The sequence below is a fragment of the Bos indicus x Bos taurus genome, chromosome 19 (assembly GCF_003369695.1).
Source record: "Bos indicus x Bos taurus breed Angus x Brahman F1 hybrid chromosome 19, Bos_hybrid_MaternalHap_v2.0, whole genome shotgun sequence".
Lineage (NCBI taxonomy): Eukaryota > Metazoa > Chordata > Mammalia > Artiodactyla > Bovidae > Bos > Bos indicus x Bos taurus.
Window position 1 is genome coordinate 56,987,458 of NC_040094.1, and position 17,600 is coordinate 57,005,057.

General features: G+C 47.5%; 1 protein-coding gene across 2 annotated transcripts in view; it reads right to left on the reverse strand.

The window, feature by feature from the left end:
• Positions 1-17,600, reverse strand: part of SAP30BP (SAP30 binding protein) — a 33,896-nt gene that overhangs the window by 15,956 nt on the left and 340 nt on the right. Inside the window, exons 2-3 of one of the 2 annotated variants that reach the window (XM_027518713.1) lie at positions 16,456-16,565; positions 14,094-14,141 (exon numbers count right to left, since the gene is read on the reverse strand). In XM_027518713.1, coding sequence (XP_027374514.1) covers positions 14,094-14,141; positions 16,456-16,565 — 158 coding nt within the window. The remainder of the gene's footprint in view (positions 1-14,093; positions 14,142-16,455; positions 16,566-17,600) is intronic. The other variant, XM_027518714.1, reaches the window with a different exon arrangement.

Genomic DNA, 17,600 nt, shown 5'->3' on the forward strand with positions numbered 1-17,600 from the left:
ACGCCTCAGATACCAGGAACTCAGCGCAAAAACGAACAAAATGCCCAGGATAGTTATCTTGGAAGCCAGCCATGGTGTTAGAAAAAACAACTGATGAAGTATTTAACAGGGCTATCTCCTTCGGAGACTGAAGGAAGGTTCACGTGTTAAACTGCCAGCAGTTCAAGAAACCGGTTTGACAAAACTTGCTAGAGAGAGACTCGGTATATCCTTAAAGAGGCAGGAGGGGAGGAGAGGACAAGAGCAAAAAGTAACAAAAACCCACTGTTCCTTTCCTTCCCCCACAGCAGGGTTTCAGAAGGCTCACAGGAAGCCTGCCTTGACTTGTCGAATCCACCCTCCCTGGCCTCCAGGTGGATATTCCGTTGGCCACAGAAATGAACTCAGCCTAGAGATCCAGTTATCAGACAGATGACTGTCTGCATCAGCCGGGAGGCATGAGTCCAGGTCTCCTGGACGTGACAGCACACGCCCCCTCAGACACCCCGGCGGGCGCTTTTCACCCAGTTCCTCAGGAAGGTGGAGACAGGGTGTCCTGCCTGGGACCGCGTCGCACATAGCAGTTCCTGGGGGAAAGACCAGGCAAACCTGGTTTCTGCCCTCCAGTTCAAGTCCTGTTAAGACACAGGAAAAACAAAGCAAAACAAAATCCGTATCATCCCACGAAGCCAAGTGAGAAAGGAGGAAGGAGAACCCTGACGCCTCTTCTTCAGACCGTCTGCACCCCCTATTCTCCCAGGGCTTAAGTCCCTCTGACCAGGGTGTGAGGCGGCTGCCGTGGGCTGGGGCCGTCCCTGGAGGGCTGTGATCTGAACCTAACAATTTTGGTTTTGCAGTTAATCGTGTCTGAGACTTGGAAGAATCTAACAGCCCTGTGACAGGGGCCGCATTTTTAGGAATTACAGAATCTGAGATGTGGTTTCCTCTGCAGAGAATATAAAACTCCAGCCACCAGCAAAACCGTGACCAGAGCAGAGGAAGGAAGTGAAAACAACATGGCTCCATGACGCGGGACATGCGGCCACGTGAGCTGGAGGGTTTACTCAGCAGAGGAGCCACAGCTCCTGGTGGCGAGGATGGAGGTTTACAGCCAACACTTCATCAACCCTTCCGAGAGCCAGCCCCACAAAGTGCACTTGAAGCTCTGGGGTCCAACCTGAGACAAGGCAAGTTGGCAGCTGGATTCCACCACATCTAAACTCTGCCTTTTCTCCCCACGTTCAGGAGCACTAGGCACAGAGAAAACCCTCTGAGCAGAGGGCAAAGGACAGCCGCGCCCCGCTCCAGGGGAAAGAATGTTCCAGACTAGGTTTTCTGGCCGATGATGAAACGCTGCATCTTAAAAGTAGGGGGCAGCTGGGGAGGCAGATCAGAGAAACAAAGCCTCCCAAATCTTCTGTCCTCTCAGACCTGGGGCTCCCGAGCAGTTACAAAGCCCTGGTGACATTGCACTCCATGAGCAGAGATCCCACTCAAAAAGAACCCTCACTGTGGCCTGAGGCCCCAGGCATGCTCTGCTGGCCATGTCGGCCTCCTCCCCTGCACCAGGGAAGGAAGCAGGCCTCCACCCCACCCCCACCTGGCCAACGAGAGGACACCTGCCCTGTTCTGTGCTCTGTCTTATATACCATTGTGTTCCCAGCACCTGCAACAGTCGGTGCCCGGCCCACAACAGGTGCTCAAACACTGATCTCACACACACCCACCCTCCCCTCCTCCACACACACACACACACACAACTCCCTCCTCCACACACACACACACACACACACACACACCCTCCCCTCCTCCACAAACACACACACAAACTCCCTCCCCTCCTCCACACACACACACACCCTCCCCTCCTCCACACACACACACACACACCCTCCCCTCCTCCACACACACACACACACCCTCCCCTCCTCCACACACACACACACACACCCACACCCTCCCCTCCTCCACACACACACACACCCCCCCACACCCTCCCCTCCTCCACACACACACACACACCCTCCCCTCCTCCACACACACACACACCCACCCTCCCCTCCTCCACACACACACACACACACACCCTCCCCTCCTCCACACACACACACACACCCTCCCCTCCTCCACACACACACACACCCTCCCCTCCTCCACACACACACACACACACACACACACACACACCCTCCCCTCCTCCACACACATACACCCCCGCCCCTCCTCCCCGCCACCACCCACGCCTAAGCAGCCAGTGGTCAGTTTTTCTTCAGTCTAGTTTAGGGTTTCAAAGCAAACATCACCTGCAATGCTGAACCCCCAGACTCCAAACCTGTTAAAGTCCACAGGTAGTTTCAATGTGTGCACTCAACAGAAAGCAAGGCAGTGGAGGAGCTACAGGAGCAGAATTGCAATAAAGGTTGATACGGGGTAGGCAGGAAGGTGTGTGTGTGGCGGGGGCGCGCACCAATACTGAATTTAAAACACCTTAAGTCTACCTTGTTGCTTCTGATTTGAATACACAAAAAAAGAATTATTGTAAAGTTAATTCATTTATTTATTCCACAAATAACTTATCAAGCATTTATTACGTACCAGGCAATGGGCCAAACACTGGGCACGTGATCCAAACAAAACTCAGTCTTGGGGAATAACGTTAGGTATCATGCTAAGCACTTCAGTGAAAGATCTCATTTAGTTCTCATGACAGCCTTGTGAACTTGTGGGCAGACAATCCTGCTGTTTCAAGAGCCAAGGAAGCCCCGAGAAGGCCCCTGAAGGCTTCAAGCTGACGGACAAACGAGGTTTTCTGTGACACGTGAGTCACTTCAGGATGCCCAGAAAGCAGCCATTCCAAATGGCTCCAAGCTCCAAAATAAAATCATTGTGGTCTGACAGACAGTGTTGGGGGCATGGACTGAGAGGCAGGAACCGCAAGACTCAGCAGCAGTCACTGAACCCAGTGCTGCGTGGGGGCCGCCTGGCAGGGGTTGCTTTACCTACACACCCAGGAGAGCCCAAGAGAAAGCCCATCACCAGCACATTTCCTTCAGTTGTATCCTGATGGTCAGGATTGGGCCACTGCCATGGCAGGCTGCCTGCCCGTGGATGGAAACACTCAACTTATCAGAAAAATGGGCGGAAGCTGGTGGGGCCGTTTCGGATTCAATGGACTTGCCTTCACTCCCAGCTCACTGCTGGGAAGGCTCAGCTCCACAAAGAGAGGTTTCTACAGGAAAGGGTTAAACAGGCGTCTGCCAAGACAAACTAAGCCAGCTTCAGGGCTGGCCTTGGAGATGGAAGCAAAGGCAGGGAGGGGAGAAGAATAGTCTCTCTGAAATCCTGGCTTCAGTAATGCCCCCATGGCTCCGCATGGCGCTAAGGCTCTGTCACGTGGAACCACCCAGACTCCATGTGAAGGCAAGCTCTGGCTGGAGCCACCTCCCAAGGGGAGACTATGCTGACTATTTCAAACGTAACCACAGATCTGATTCAAGACACTTGAAGATGCAGAGGGGGGCTTCTTTACCACTGAACCACCTGGGAAACCCAATGTTAATACAAATGAGTAAAATCCTGTCAAACCCAGGAATCCTACAGTAGCATCTCAAGGGACATGGACTGAAGCAAGGAACAGAGGTGGGAAGTGCCGGATCCCTAAAGACAGGCAGCTTCCCTTCTACAACATAAATTTCAAAAAGCTACGTCCTCACTGGGGAAGGAGGCACCCAGCCACACCTTGGTTAGAAATCCGTGGCATGTGGCCCCGAAGGGAAGGAAGTCTGCTGGGGCCTGCGTGGCTGGCGGGCGGGTGGGCCGGGCATGCAGCGGCTCCTACTTGGATGCAGAACCGCGCAGGGGCAGGGTGGGGCTCCTGGGAGTCTCCGCTTCAGCTGAGCGGGGCAAGTGCAGTCAAGAAGGCCCTGCTGGCAGCGGTGGGACTGCCAGGATAGGGAGTGAGAGGGACAGTAATGGTCCTTCTTCCCTTTGCAGGAGATCACAACTCCCAGCAACCGCGTTTCTCCCAGCGGTGTTTCGGCTACACATGTGGCCAAGCTGCCTTCCGAAGGCGGTGAGACAAAGGACCTACCTTGAGTTTTTTTCAATCTGGACAAGAGAGCTATTTGCACAGCCTGCCCTGCCTCTGTCCCTCTGCCTGCTGCTCAGATCATCACCCAGATGGACTTGCAGACCCTAGCCTGGGGTGGGTGGGTTCTCCCTGGTGTGTGAATTCTGTCACTTACTCTGTGAAGACCACCTCCGCCTTGTTCAAGAGCAGTCCAAAAGAAGGCCAAACGGCCACTCACTGTGGTGAGAGCAAGGCAATGCTGGTGGTAAATAGGCCTGGGTATTTTCAACAGTTCAAAGGCCAAATACAACAGCCAGAAGACAAGACCAGATGGCTCACAAGCCGGGAATGGTCAAGGGCCATTTCCTTCTCTGCGCTTAGGTGAGTCACACTGTCTTGTTTTTTTCTAATCAGTACTTAAAAGGATCATGGATCTGGAAGGCAGAACACGGGGGCAGGCAGGAAGTGAAAACCAAGATGGAGGGACCGAGCACACACCCTGCTCCTCACACCCTAGACAGAAGGCACCAAACGCTAACACACGTCCGTCAAGTCTCGTAACAGCCCCGTAAGGCAGACTATCCTCTCCACTGCAGAGGAGCAAACCGACGCAAAATACAATGAAGCAGTTTCTTGCCCGTAAATGTCTACGTCGGAATTCAAACTCCAGCCCGACTGCAAAGCCTAGAAATACCATTTCCCAACTTCCTGCCTCCTCCCTTGAGACTAGGAGGCTGTGAATGGCCACAATTTCTATGAAACCCTTGGTTCAACCACTGGAAAAAGTGGAAGTGTTAGTTGTTCAGTTATGTCCAACTATTTGTGACCCCATGAACTAGAGACAGCCAGGCTGCTCTGTCCATGGGATTCTCCAGGCAAGAATACTGGAGTGGGTAGCCATTCCCTTCTCCAGGGGATCTTCCTGACCCAGGGGTCGAACTTGGGTCTCCTCCTGGATTGCAGGCAAGATTCTTTACTATCTGAGCCACCCAACATTAAAGGGCCAGGAGGTGAAATTCCTCTCCAGGAATGACTCCAGAGCAGGTCACAGGCAGACAGGTGTTACACCCTCCACTTAAGGAGAAGACGGCCAGATCTATTATCTTTTAACTATAATGATCAGGGGAAACAGCTCAAGAATTCATGGTGTCCCAGTGAGTAATGTCTGAGTTTCCATGAACGGAAGGGCAGGTCCTGAAGACCTAATCACCCACACACTGGGCGCTGCCGCCCCATCCTCAGCCTGGAGATCTCCTGGGGCTTACAGAAGGAATACCAGATCCTGAAGCCTACTGAGCCCGCCTCCCTTACTGGGTGAACAATCCCGCAGACTTCCAATGAGAACTTACATTTTAAAGAATGAATTATTTCTTGTGACTTGTGTGAAGAGCATGGCACATTTCCTGTCCATCAGGGCCTCTCACTGAAAAGAAATTGCCTATACAACACTTTAGTCAACAACTACAAAAATACTTTCATATCTTGCTATTCTGATGTGCCATTTCTGGATTTTATCTTAGCTGAATATATGAGAAGGACTAAGGGAATTGGTGTGAAAAAATGTTTTGCTACTGACTGGCATTACTACTAGAACAAAAGTTGGTGAATCTCAACCTCTTCATCATTCTCCATTTGTTGAAGGTATTTAGAAAATTATAAAAACAATCTTTCCTAAAGTAGTTTTATTGAGATACAAAACCCACCTGTAATTCTCAAGTGTAATTTTTCATTTATGTCATGCTATTATATAATTATGTTTCCCAGGTGGCTCAGAGGTAAAAAATCCACCTGCCAGTGCAGAAGACGCAGGTTCGATCCCTGGGTTGGGAACATTTCCTGGAGAAGGAAATGGCAACCCACTCCAGTATTCTTGCCTGAGAAATCCCATGGACAGAGGAGCCTGATGGACTACAGTCCATGGGGTCGCAAGAGTCAGACTAAAACAACATTATAGAATTACCCAGACTACTGGAACACTGAAGATGTTTATAATACAAATGAGAACAAAACTGGATACAAAATAGTTAACCCTGTTACACTGCTGCGGCAAAGTCGCTTCAGTCGTGTCCAACTCTGTGCAACCCCATAGACAGCAGCCCACCAGGCTCCCCTGTCCCTGGGATTCTCCAGGCAAGAATACTGGAGTGGGTTGCTATTTCCTTCTCCAATGCGTTAAAGTGAAAAGTGAAAGTGAAGTCACCAGTCGTGTCCGACTCTTAGCGACCCCATGGACTGCAGCCTACCAGGCTCCTCCGTCCATGGGATTTTCCAGGCAAGAGTACTGGATAGAAGAATAAAAACGGCTACACTGTCAGGATCGTGATATTAGGTGATTTTTTCCTTTCATTAAATATTCAATCTTGCTATTATGATAGTCTGACAACAAAATATGCACAAAAACAAAACCCTGATAAGATAACCACCAGAAAAAGTGCCATATGACCCTTTCCATGTCAAAGACCTCTAAGAGGTCCACATTTAAACTCTAACAAGATAACCTTTGCTCTCCCATCCTGAAAAAGAATTCTCAGTACAACAATCCCCAAGGGTGGATTCCCCAGAAGCTCACCAAGCAAAGGCACACAATGGCCCATCTCCGCTGGCTGCAAAAGGCCTCTGGTTCCTCTGCCACCCCCACAACCTGTCTCTGGAGTATCCTTCAGGATGACTAGAACCCTATGCTGCTTGTTCATGAAAAGTCTGGCATCTCCCTTTCTGATTCCAGAGCCCTGGAGGTACAGCCAACAGACCCAAAGCCCAGGGAGGAAAGCATTTTGCTCTGCACGGATCCTGCGGAAGCTGGCGCCTCTTTCCGTGCGTGGTCACTAAGAGAATGCTGGCAGGCTCCTGAAGTTCTTCCTAGAATGGTGTCAACAAACTCCTGGGAAACGAGCTCTGTGGGCTGCTTTCGGCCTCCAGACCTTTGATTCTGACATTTTCAAAGATCATTAATAATGCTGGGCTGGGGAGAAGCGGCTGGAGAGGACAGGAAGAGTGTGAGTTACTGAGTCAGTTCTGCCCTAGGCAAATCCTTCATCTCAATTCCAGGTCAATTAGTAACACTTGGAGACCAGGACGCTGGTCCTTCTTGAGGGAGTTCAGGTGTGTGCGTGCGGCCACTGAAGGCAGAAGCCCACTCAGCCCACTGAGCCAGGCCTCCACCAAGCCCCAGTGCTCTGAAACTCTATGAGTACCCACCAACGCAGCGGTGCCACACTGCCAAACTGTCCATCAAGGCACCCTAGGAAGCGGCCGTGAAATTTACAAATTTCAAGGCAAACAGAAATTTCTCAACATCTTGTCTGATACCACACTAATTTATGGGTTGTTTTTCCAATGTGACTACACTAAATTGTGGGGCTTTCCAGGTGGCTCCGTGGTAAAGAACCTGACTGCCAGTGCAGGAGACGCAGGTTCAATCTCTGGGTTGGGAAGATTTCCTGGAGACAGAAACAGCAACCCACTCCAGTATCCTTGCCTGGGAAATCCCATGGACAGAGGAGCCTGGAGGTCTACAGTCACGAGTTAGCAGCCGAACAGAAACACACTAAATCATGAGGACGCTGATGCTGATTGTTTGGAGAACATACTTACTGAACAGAACTGTTAGGTTATTTCTTTTGGCCTAGGAGTTCTGTGAAAAATTCCTGTGACACCAAGGATGCTGTGAACTGAGAAACTATAGTAACTTCTGACCTCCAGGATGGGGATGCGGAATCAGACTGCCAAGCATTGCTTAAAACTCCATCTTAGGCTGAGAAAGAACACATCCCTACACATTCTCCTCTATCGCTGCCACCACCGCCTGGTATCACAGCCCTGACTTCAGACGTGCCCCAAGTGGTTGAAGTTTGCCTGTTGGCCCACAACTGGACGGAAGCCACGCCAGCACTCAACCCAGGTCTTCCGACTCCAAACCCACCAGACTGGCTCTGGGTTGTGAATTCCTCATTTTTGCACTACTTTTGGGGTTTGAAGGATTATTGTAATGCTTTTTCTGAACTGGGGTTGTTCACGCCTTTTAAAAAATGCTGGAACAATTTTTTCCCCCACCCAATGTCACCTTCTTGACCCAGAAACACTATTTTGTTTTGACAGATGTTTGCTCCTTGGGCTTGGAGGATTCCTTCCCCGGGTCAAAGCCTGGACCAGCGCGCCTTGCCCCGCAATGGGAGGCTGGGCCTCCCAGTGAGTTGCCCACAGGCTGCTCCAGCTCACCTGTGCCAGCTCATCAGTGCCCGTGTTTTGTTTGCAGAGGAAGAGTGTGTGTGTCAGGGACAGTGGGTTGAGTGGAAATACCTTTATCTACAGGAACAGTGGGAGTGGGGAAAAAAGATAAACAAGGGGAAAAGTTCCAGGGCAACCGAGGTAAAACAAGGACAAAGGAGGGTGGCGAAAGGGAAGCTCGTGGGCCAAGGGCAAACAGATGGAGGAAGCACTTGAGCTTTAGGGGCCCATCCCTGCGGTGAGGAGCCGGACAGAGGGCTGCCCCGCCCGGTCTGCCTCTGTCCAGGACAGCAGCGCCACCTTCTGTTCAGTAACTGGAACACCTGAGTCTGGCTGCTTGTTGAGGCGAGGTGAGAACAAGACCTGATGGATGGAACAGAAGTGCCCGGCATCCTATTCCTGCGGGACACTCTGCCACCTCCTCTAAGCCCCTCTTCTCTGGTTTAGGGCCAACCCCAGGGCCCAATCCCTGCCACCCTGGGCTGATGGATCAGGAACACAGGCTTCCTATGTGGGGGGGAGTAGGGGGGTGGGGGCAGTGGGGCCTGGAGTTCTCATTTCTTCCTCAAACTCCCAAATATGGGACTCTGCACTCATAGGTCAGGGAAGGCAATGGCACCCCACTCCAGTACTCTTGCCTGGAAAATCCCATGAACGGAGGAGCCTGGTGGGCTGCAGTCCATGGGGTTGCTAAGAGTCGGACACGACTTCACTTTCACTTTTCACTTTCATGCATTGGAGAAGGAAATGGCAACCCACTCCAGTGTTCTTGCCTAGAGAATCCCAGGGACGGGGGAGCCTGGTGGGCTGCTGTCTATGGGGTTGCACAGAGTTGGACACGACTGAAGCGACTTAGCAGCAGCAGTACTCATAGGTAACCCCAAACATCAGCGGGATAAAAATGAGGGCCGTTTCCAGTCTCTGTATTCTACTTTTGTACTCCCCAAAATTAACAGATAATAAAGTTGGAAAATACACAACTTTGCTTATCCACAATGCCAAGTCCTTTCCAAAGAAGCACCTTGGGGGTTTACTCCAACTCCAACCCTCATATTTCTCTTAGAACATTGGTTCTAAAAGACTAGCGGTTTCATAAAAGGCCCAGAAACAGACTTCACTACCTCCTGAAGCAGCTTGACCCACTTTTGGCCTGAGAAGACGGGCAGTTCTTTGTTCAGTTCAGTCGCTCAGTCGTGTCTGACTCTTTGCGACTCCATGGACTGCAGCATGCCAGGCCTCCTTGTTCATCTCCAACTCCAGGAGTTTACTCAAATTCATGTCCACTGAGTCAGTGATGCCATCCAACCATCTCATCCTCTGTCGTCCCCCTCTCCTCCGGCCTTCAATCTTTCCCAGCATCATGGTCTTCAAATGAGTGAGTTCTTCACATCAGCTTCAGCATCAGTCCTTCCAATGAATATTCAGGACTGATTACCTTTAGGATGAAGTGGTTGGATCTCCCTGCAGTCCAAGGAACTCTCAAGAGTCTTCTCTGACACCACAGTTCAAAAACATCAATTCTTCAGTGCTCAGCTTTCTTTATGGTCCAACTCTCACATCCACACATGACTACTGAAAAAACCATAGCTTTGACTAGATGAACCTTTGTCGACAAAGTAATGTCTCTGCTTTTTAATATGCTGTCTAGGTTGGTCATGACTTTTCTTCCAAGGAGCAAGTGTCTTTTAATTTCATGGCTGCAGTCACCATCTGCAGTGATTCTGGAGCCCCGAAAAATAAAGTCTGTCACTGTTTCCCCATCTATTTGCCATGAAGTAATGGGCCAGATGCCATGATCTTAGTTTTCTGAATGCTCAGTTTTAAGCCAACTTTTTCACTCTCCTCTTTCATCAAGAGGCTCTTTAGTTCTTGGCTTTCTGCCATAAGGGTGGAGTCATCTGCATATCTGAGATTATTGATATTTCTCCCGGCAATCTTAAATCCAGCTTGTGCTTTATTCAGTACAGCATTTCTCATGATGTACTCTGCATATAAGTTAAATAAGCAAGGTGACAATATACAGCCTTGACGTACTCCTTTCCCAATTTGGAACCAGTCTGCTGTTTCATGTCCAGTTTTAACTGTTGCTTCCTGACCTGCATACAGATTTCTCAAAAGGCAGGTCAGGTGGTCTGGTATTCCCATCTCTTTCAGAATTTTCCACAGTTTATTGTGATCCACACAGTCAAAGGCTTTGGCACAGTCAATAAAGCAGATGTTTTTCTAGAACTCTTGCTTTTTCGATGATCCAGCAGATGTTGGCAATTTGATCTCTGTTCCTCTGCCTTTTCTAAATCCAGCTTGAATACTTGGACGTTCACGGTTCACGTATTGCTGAAGCCTGGCTTGGAGAATTTTGATCATTACTTTACTAACGTGTGAGATGAGTGCAATTGTGCAGTAGTTTGAGCATCCTTTGGCACTGCCTTTCTTTGGGATTGGAATGAAAACTGACCTTTTCCAGTCCTGTGGCCACTGCTGAGTTTTCCAAATTTGCTGGCATATTGAGTGTAGCACTTTCACAGCATCATCTTTTAGGATCTGAAATAGCCCACCTGGAATTCTATCACCTCCACTAGCTTTGTTCGCCGTGATGCTTCCTAAGGCCCACTTGACTTCATTATGTGAAGGCAAACATCTTCCCTGCAGCTCTCTGCATTCCTTGAGTTCCACATGGGGCTGCCACCTCCCTGCCCTCAAACAGACAGAACTTCCAGCGATGCCCTGGTCTTTCCTCTCCCAGCTCCTTAACTTTCTCCACTTGACGTCATTTTAAGTCCCCTCACCTCTGCTCTCCTCAGAGCACACTCCAGTTTAAAATGCGGCTTCCAAAATCCCAAAACAAGCCCAGTGACACGTGTGGCCGGCCTGGGAAGCGAGCCAAGGGGGCGCTGGTCGTCACAACTAACGACTGAAAGCTAAGTGTCTGTTACATTTCGTTAATCCTCATGAAACAGACGAGGCAGATTTGATGATGCAGGTTTATCATCCTTGGGATGCTCTGCTGCCCTCAACATGGCTCAAGACCCCCATGAGGCTAGCAGCCAATGGACATGCAGAGGGCAATGAAAGCAGCTATCAGTTAACTAACATTACCCACCCAAGATTTTTGGTTTTGAAAAACAGTGGTTCTCAAAGTTGATCTGTGGACCCCTGGGGGTCTACAGGGTCAAAACTCCTTTGTATAATACTGAGTGAGATATATATTTGCCCTTTTCACTGTTACAGGACTTCCCTGGTGGCTCAGATGGTAAAGTGTCTGCCTACAATGCAGGAGACCCGGGTTCAATCCCTGGGTCAGGAAGATCTCCTGGAGAAGGAAATGGCAACCCACTCCAGTATTCTTGCCTGGAAAATCCCTTGGATGGAGGCGCCTGGTAGGCTACAGTCCATGGGGTCACAAAGAGTCTGACATGACTGAGCAACTTCACTTTCACTATTACATTTACAGAAGTAACAATGTAACTCGTTGGCCCTTTAGAATAAACTGAAGCGGCACAGATTTAGCAGTAGTTAAATCTCAGTTTAAAAAAAAAAAGTCAATTTCACTTAGGAACATCCCTGGTGAAGCATTAAAAATGATTAACCTTGATCTTTGACTTGTCTGAGTTCTTTTTTTTTTTTTTAACATTTTGTGTGACTGGGTTACAAGCTGAACAAGCTGCTTTCTTCATGGAGCATCATTTTTGCTTGAAAAAGTAACTGACAAACTAGTTATTCAGACTTACGAAGTTGGCAGGCATTTTCTTAAAGACTAAATCTGTCACTCATGGTTATTTACTGGCGATAAGATTCAAATTCTCTAGCAAAGACGAGAATCTGAGAAAATACCTACTTCCCACTGTGAGCACGACCGCTTTCTGATATTTATTGATTCGTCTGATGAGATCAGTAATGTTGTTAACAAATAAGCATTTTTTTTGGACACCGTAGAACAAAATGTGTCAACACTTAGGGGGCCCACATAATGCAGTGAGCCGACACCGTCCAAATCACCAGTGTCTGATGATGTGATACCAAGTAGGAGAAAAAGAGGCATTGACAGTGGGAGAGACCCAAGGATTTTAACGAAGCGGAGAACGAACAGTTCATTGATAAGGATTCACATTCCGGTCGCAACCAACCTTTAGGAAGCTACCGTCTGCTGCGTTTTGATGACGCGTCAGAGGACACCCACAAGGACTTGTAGGGCTACCAGAATACTCTTTTCCAATGACCTGCCTGTCGCAAGCCAGAGTTTCCTCAAATTCTTCAACCAAAACACCATAATGCAACAGACCGAACACAGGAGCAGCTATAAGAACCTATTAATAGCTGTCTATTCAACTAGACATTAGACATTAAGGAGACTTGTAAAATAATACCATGTTTTGTTCTTTTTTTTGGTGATAATTTCTCATAAAAATGTTATTTATGTTAGTATGTAATAGGTATGTTATTTTAAAATTAAAAAAATATATTTAAAACCTCAAAAGATAAAACCGAAATGAACAGAAGTTCTTTGGGATTCTTGCTTTTGACTGTGTAAAGAAACCAAATTGGGGGGTGGGTGGGAGGTTCAAGAGGGAGGGGATATATGTATACTTATAGCTGATTCACAATGTTGTACCGCATAAAGTAACACAACACTGTAAAACAATTATTCTCCAATTAAAAAAAAACTTTTGAAAAGTGCTATAATTAAAAGCAGATCTTAAAAAGCCAACGTAGGGAGGAGGGCCATCTAGTGGAAAAGAGAGTTAGGACATCAACTCATTTGCTAACAAAATAAATGACATCTGCGGTGACACATCCTAAGACTAGAAACATCACACACTTAAGGCAGAAATATGCAAAAGTAACAGTTTGAAAAGCAAAAGCACTGTTAAATATTGACCGAAATAAAACTTAAATGTGACAGAAAAGTTCCAGAAGAGGGAGGGGTGGGGGGTTGGAGGTGGAGACTGAGACCTGGACGACAGTGTGACGCCAGCTTAGGCAGAGGAGGGAGCTGGGGCAGGACGAAGGGCAGGGAACACGCAGAACTCATGCTGGGGACCGCTTCTAGTCCTTGGCGATGCCAGAGGACTCCGTCTTTCTGCCCCACCCCCGGGGCCTCTGCTGGCCACTGGGGACCAGAGGACGTCTGAGCTGGTGGAGCTCAGTCTGGTTCCGATGCTCACCCTCCACGAGAACTGCGTTGGGTCACCCTGAAGGCTGGGTTTTGTGTTGATTTCCAAGGGCTCCCTAACATGGGGGATGGGGGTGGGCTGTGTGTATGTGTCTTAACCTTTATCACAATGGGGTCGAAGATGTGTGAATTACTCCTAGCTGCTACTGGGATGAAAAATAAGAAATGACCATGCTGTCTCAAAACAAACCATTCTGTATGGTTTACTGGAGAGTGGGAGGGCACTAGCTTGGAGAAACAAGGCTTCGGCTCAACATCCCCAGTAGCTGGAGGAGGTCTCATTCTGTCTGGCCCTCTATGGCCCTTCTTCATGTCTGGACAACTGAAGAGAACCCACAGTGCACGAGGCAGCCCTTGTGGTTTCCTGATTCTAAAAACATTCCTACACCCAACCCACCTGCAGGGGCACAAAGCCCACCTGGATTTAGAGAACAGGTAGGGGGCTGCAAATTAAGCTGCCTCAAGACAGTCCAGGGTGGTCTCCAGTTCTCTTAAAGCTGGGTTGATCCCCACGCCACCCACCCCCAAATTACACTGGTTACACGTATGTTAGTGGGACAGATCTGGAACCAGACATATGAACTGAGCCGTGACGTCAAAAGTGCCTTGTTCATATCCAGCCACCCCACCACAGCCAACACCAAATACCTTTGGGTCATCAGCCTCAGGTTTTTCAGTCTCTGAATCGTCATCTTCCTACAAGACAAAGAATTTAGAGGATTAAGCTTAAAGGAGCGGGCCAGGTTCTCACATGCACAACTAGGGTACGGAGCAAACGTGCCCAGCCTGGCGCGTCCCACCAAGAATCCCTCCCCCACCACATGACCCAGGCTCCAGAGAAAGAGGAGGGGAAAAAGAGATGTTCTGGGTAGGAAAAACAGAACATCAGCCGCTCAAAGTCCTTACTCCAGCAGGGCCATGGTCTATATCAATGAAAATGCCTGAGATTAAAGACTACACACACAAAAACGGAGAAAGGTTGCAATATACTTGAGAAAAGAAGATCAGGCCCCACAGGATAAAGCAGGCATGGAGTTGCCAATGAAATACACATGATTTCATAGTACAGAAATCTTTTTTCCCTTCTTTGCCTTTCATGTACACAAAGACATCAGACTTCGAGCTCCCGTGACAGCATTCACCTCCCTGAGTGCCATGACCCTTCACCCCAATGCTATACCCGAGCACGTCAACCCAGCAACATCTGCACAACAGCATGAACAGTAGGAAGGCAGGTATAAAATGACCAGGGCAAGTGATCTGGGAAAGGCAGGACTGTCCTGGGACCCAGCTGAGGGGACCCCGCTCCATACAGGCTTTTGGAGAACTAACCCATTCTAGGCAGCCTTGTTCCTTATCCAAATGGCCTGCCTGACACGGAGCATCATGTGGGCATGACATTTTCCAATGCGTGCCCCAGCCTCACACAAGCTAGTCCACCATTTCACTGAAACCCAATGAAGTTCAAAGATCAGCTACCCTGTCAGGCAGCTGTCTCCTGTGTTCTGTTCCACCATGAGTACACCCCAATGCACAGGAGCTGTAATTTCACATCCAATGGAAAGTTTCATTTGAAACTGCTGTTTTCAATCACTCTAAATGCCCCCCTCCCCATATGAAAGAGCACACAAGATGTGAATATAACCACCACCCGAGAGACTTCAACTAGCCTGATGGTTTTGAGACTGAATTGTTCTGCAAGGTGTCAAGAGAGCCACAGCTTTTAAATACAATCTGCTGCGAATGAAACCCATCAGGCTAAACAATCAGAGATGTAGCTCAGCTAGATATAGTCACATTTTAGAATGTCTATGTTGGGACTGGATTCGAGGATTTTACCAAAATGTGAAATAAAGCTTAAATATGGTGAAAATTCTATGCAAAGTAAATGCAGAACATCTCAAAAACACACATCATGCAAATTTGCTGAAGGAAATAGTTACTGGATGTTAAGCCAGTATGTGCTCACTTAAGAACAGTCAGGAAAATGAAACAACTTACAAAGCTTTTCTAAACAATTTTAGTCAATTCTGAATTATTAGCAATAATGGGGGAGGGGATACCTCAAGGGATAAAAATATCTTCCAAAAGAACAGATATACAAAACGCATTTTTGTTTAATTTGTAAAGCATTTTAACTCTAACGTTTATGTAGCAATGCATAACATTTTCAAACAAATAATACAGAACATTCAGTTCAGTCGCTCAGTCATGTCCGGCTCTTTGTGACCCCATGGACAGCAGATGCCAGGCTTCCCTGTCCATCACCAATTTATTAGATGTTTTAATTAAAGCTGTTGCTAACCAACCAGATTTTATATTGAGATACAAGTTTGTATGTCTGTGTTAAGCACCAGTCTGAATCCTTGTTTTTCTCTAGACTTAAGTTCTCCAAACTTTTAAATTTTAGGTGACAGTGTATCTAAAGTCTTTCTGGTTAAATTAAGATGCAAGTTCTCTTTTCTTTGCTAGTCAGCACATACTAAACTTTAAGCAAGATTTGATGATCAAGAACACTCTGATAAAAAGTGCCAAGTAGAACATCAAGAAAGGATTTAATAAATACCGAATCACAAATAACGGTACTTCCCAGTCTTTTTAATAAACTGAAAGATCTGAATGAGCCCCAACCAAGATTACAAATAATACAGAATTGACTGCAGATATAAACGATACATCAGTTGGGATGAATGCACTGTTTCAAATGGAATAAATTATCTAAACAGGGAAAACCAACATAAAACACCTATTGATATCTGGGGTAAACAAAACTGTCCACTACTGTTGCCCCCAAGTTTCAATACAAAGGTTAATACAAAATGGTTCAGGTGAAAAAATTAGATTTTCAAAGAGAACTACAGATATCCAATCCAATTTTCTCAACTGATACTAAACACACCAAAAAAAGGGGGGGAGGGGGAAATGGAACACTGTTGGTACAGGTCAGAAAGTTTCTGACAAACGAAATGATGCTTTGAGCAGCTGTGGATTTGGGAATAGATTTACCTACCGAAGGTTTGCTGTTCTCATCCTCCTCCTCTTCATAACCATCTTCATCACCCGCAAGGCGAGAAAAGTCATCATCTCCATAGGCTTTGGATACCAATCCGCCTTTCTCGTCTTAAACAGAAGAGAAAAATAAGATGAATTGGGAAAAGAATGGAGAAAAACATTTGAGTAATCTGAGTAGCCAGGACTATCTCTTAAGAGACAAGGAAAACCTAAATCTCATGTAAGTGACCACTGGCCCAGATTCTGTTTTGGGGAAGACTACAAAATTTAGTGTATGAATTCATTAAAAGAACAGGAAAGAAAGCCAAGTAATATTAAATTTCATTTTTAATGCTTCCAATCCACCTATGCCAACTGAAGCATACTTTTCTCTGAACCGTTATATCGCGTTGTTTAAGCCCCTCTTTTGATCTGCCTATGTCTACTTTGTATAATAGGCACCAATGAACTAGTCTTCCCATACAAGACAAGGACTCTGTCATCATCATTTTTGTGAGTCCTCCCCTAGGAACTGGACCTTAAAACACGGGTGCCTTGAGAGGTTCCCAATCATATCTACTTGAGAAACAAAATCTTTTTCTATGTTTAAAACAAAAACAACAATCCCCCCCCACCCCCTCCACCCCCGCCAAACAATGCAAATTACTGGGAAACCAGCAGAGAACTTCCAGACAGGCCAAGACCACTTGCACTGAGAAGCTAACAGTCCAAGCCCCTCCATCACTTCCCGATGAGGAAACAAAGGCTCAAATATGTTGGGTAACTTGCTGCCTCTCTTCACTCCCATATAAATCTGTTCCCACTTCTTACTACTGTTATTCTCAACGTGAGTACGGTAACAAAACACTGATGGGCTTTAAACAACTCACAAACTAACGGAATCGCCAAGAAGCCTTGGAAGGATCACAAATGCTCAGGTCCTTCCCCAGATCTACTGAATTAAGACTCTCTCGCGGTGGAGACCGGAGGTACAAAGCTCCAGGATATGTCTAGGGCATATTATTAATTAAAAGGTTCGCTCTTCCCCACAAACAAGCCCGGAGAAAACAGGTAGTGGTTCAGTAGCCTTGGATCCTCTCTCCCCTTTGTCCATCCTTCTGCCCAGCACGGAGACTTTCAGTAAATTACGGAAGGATAATCCAA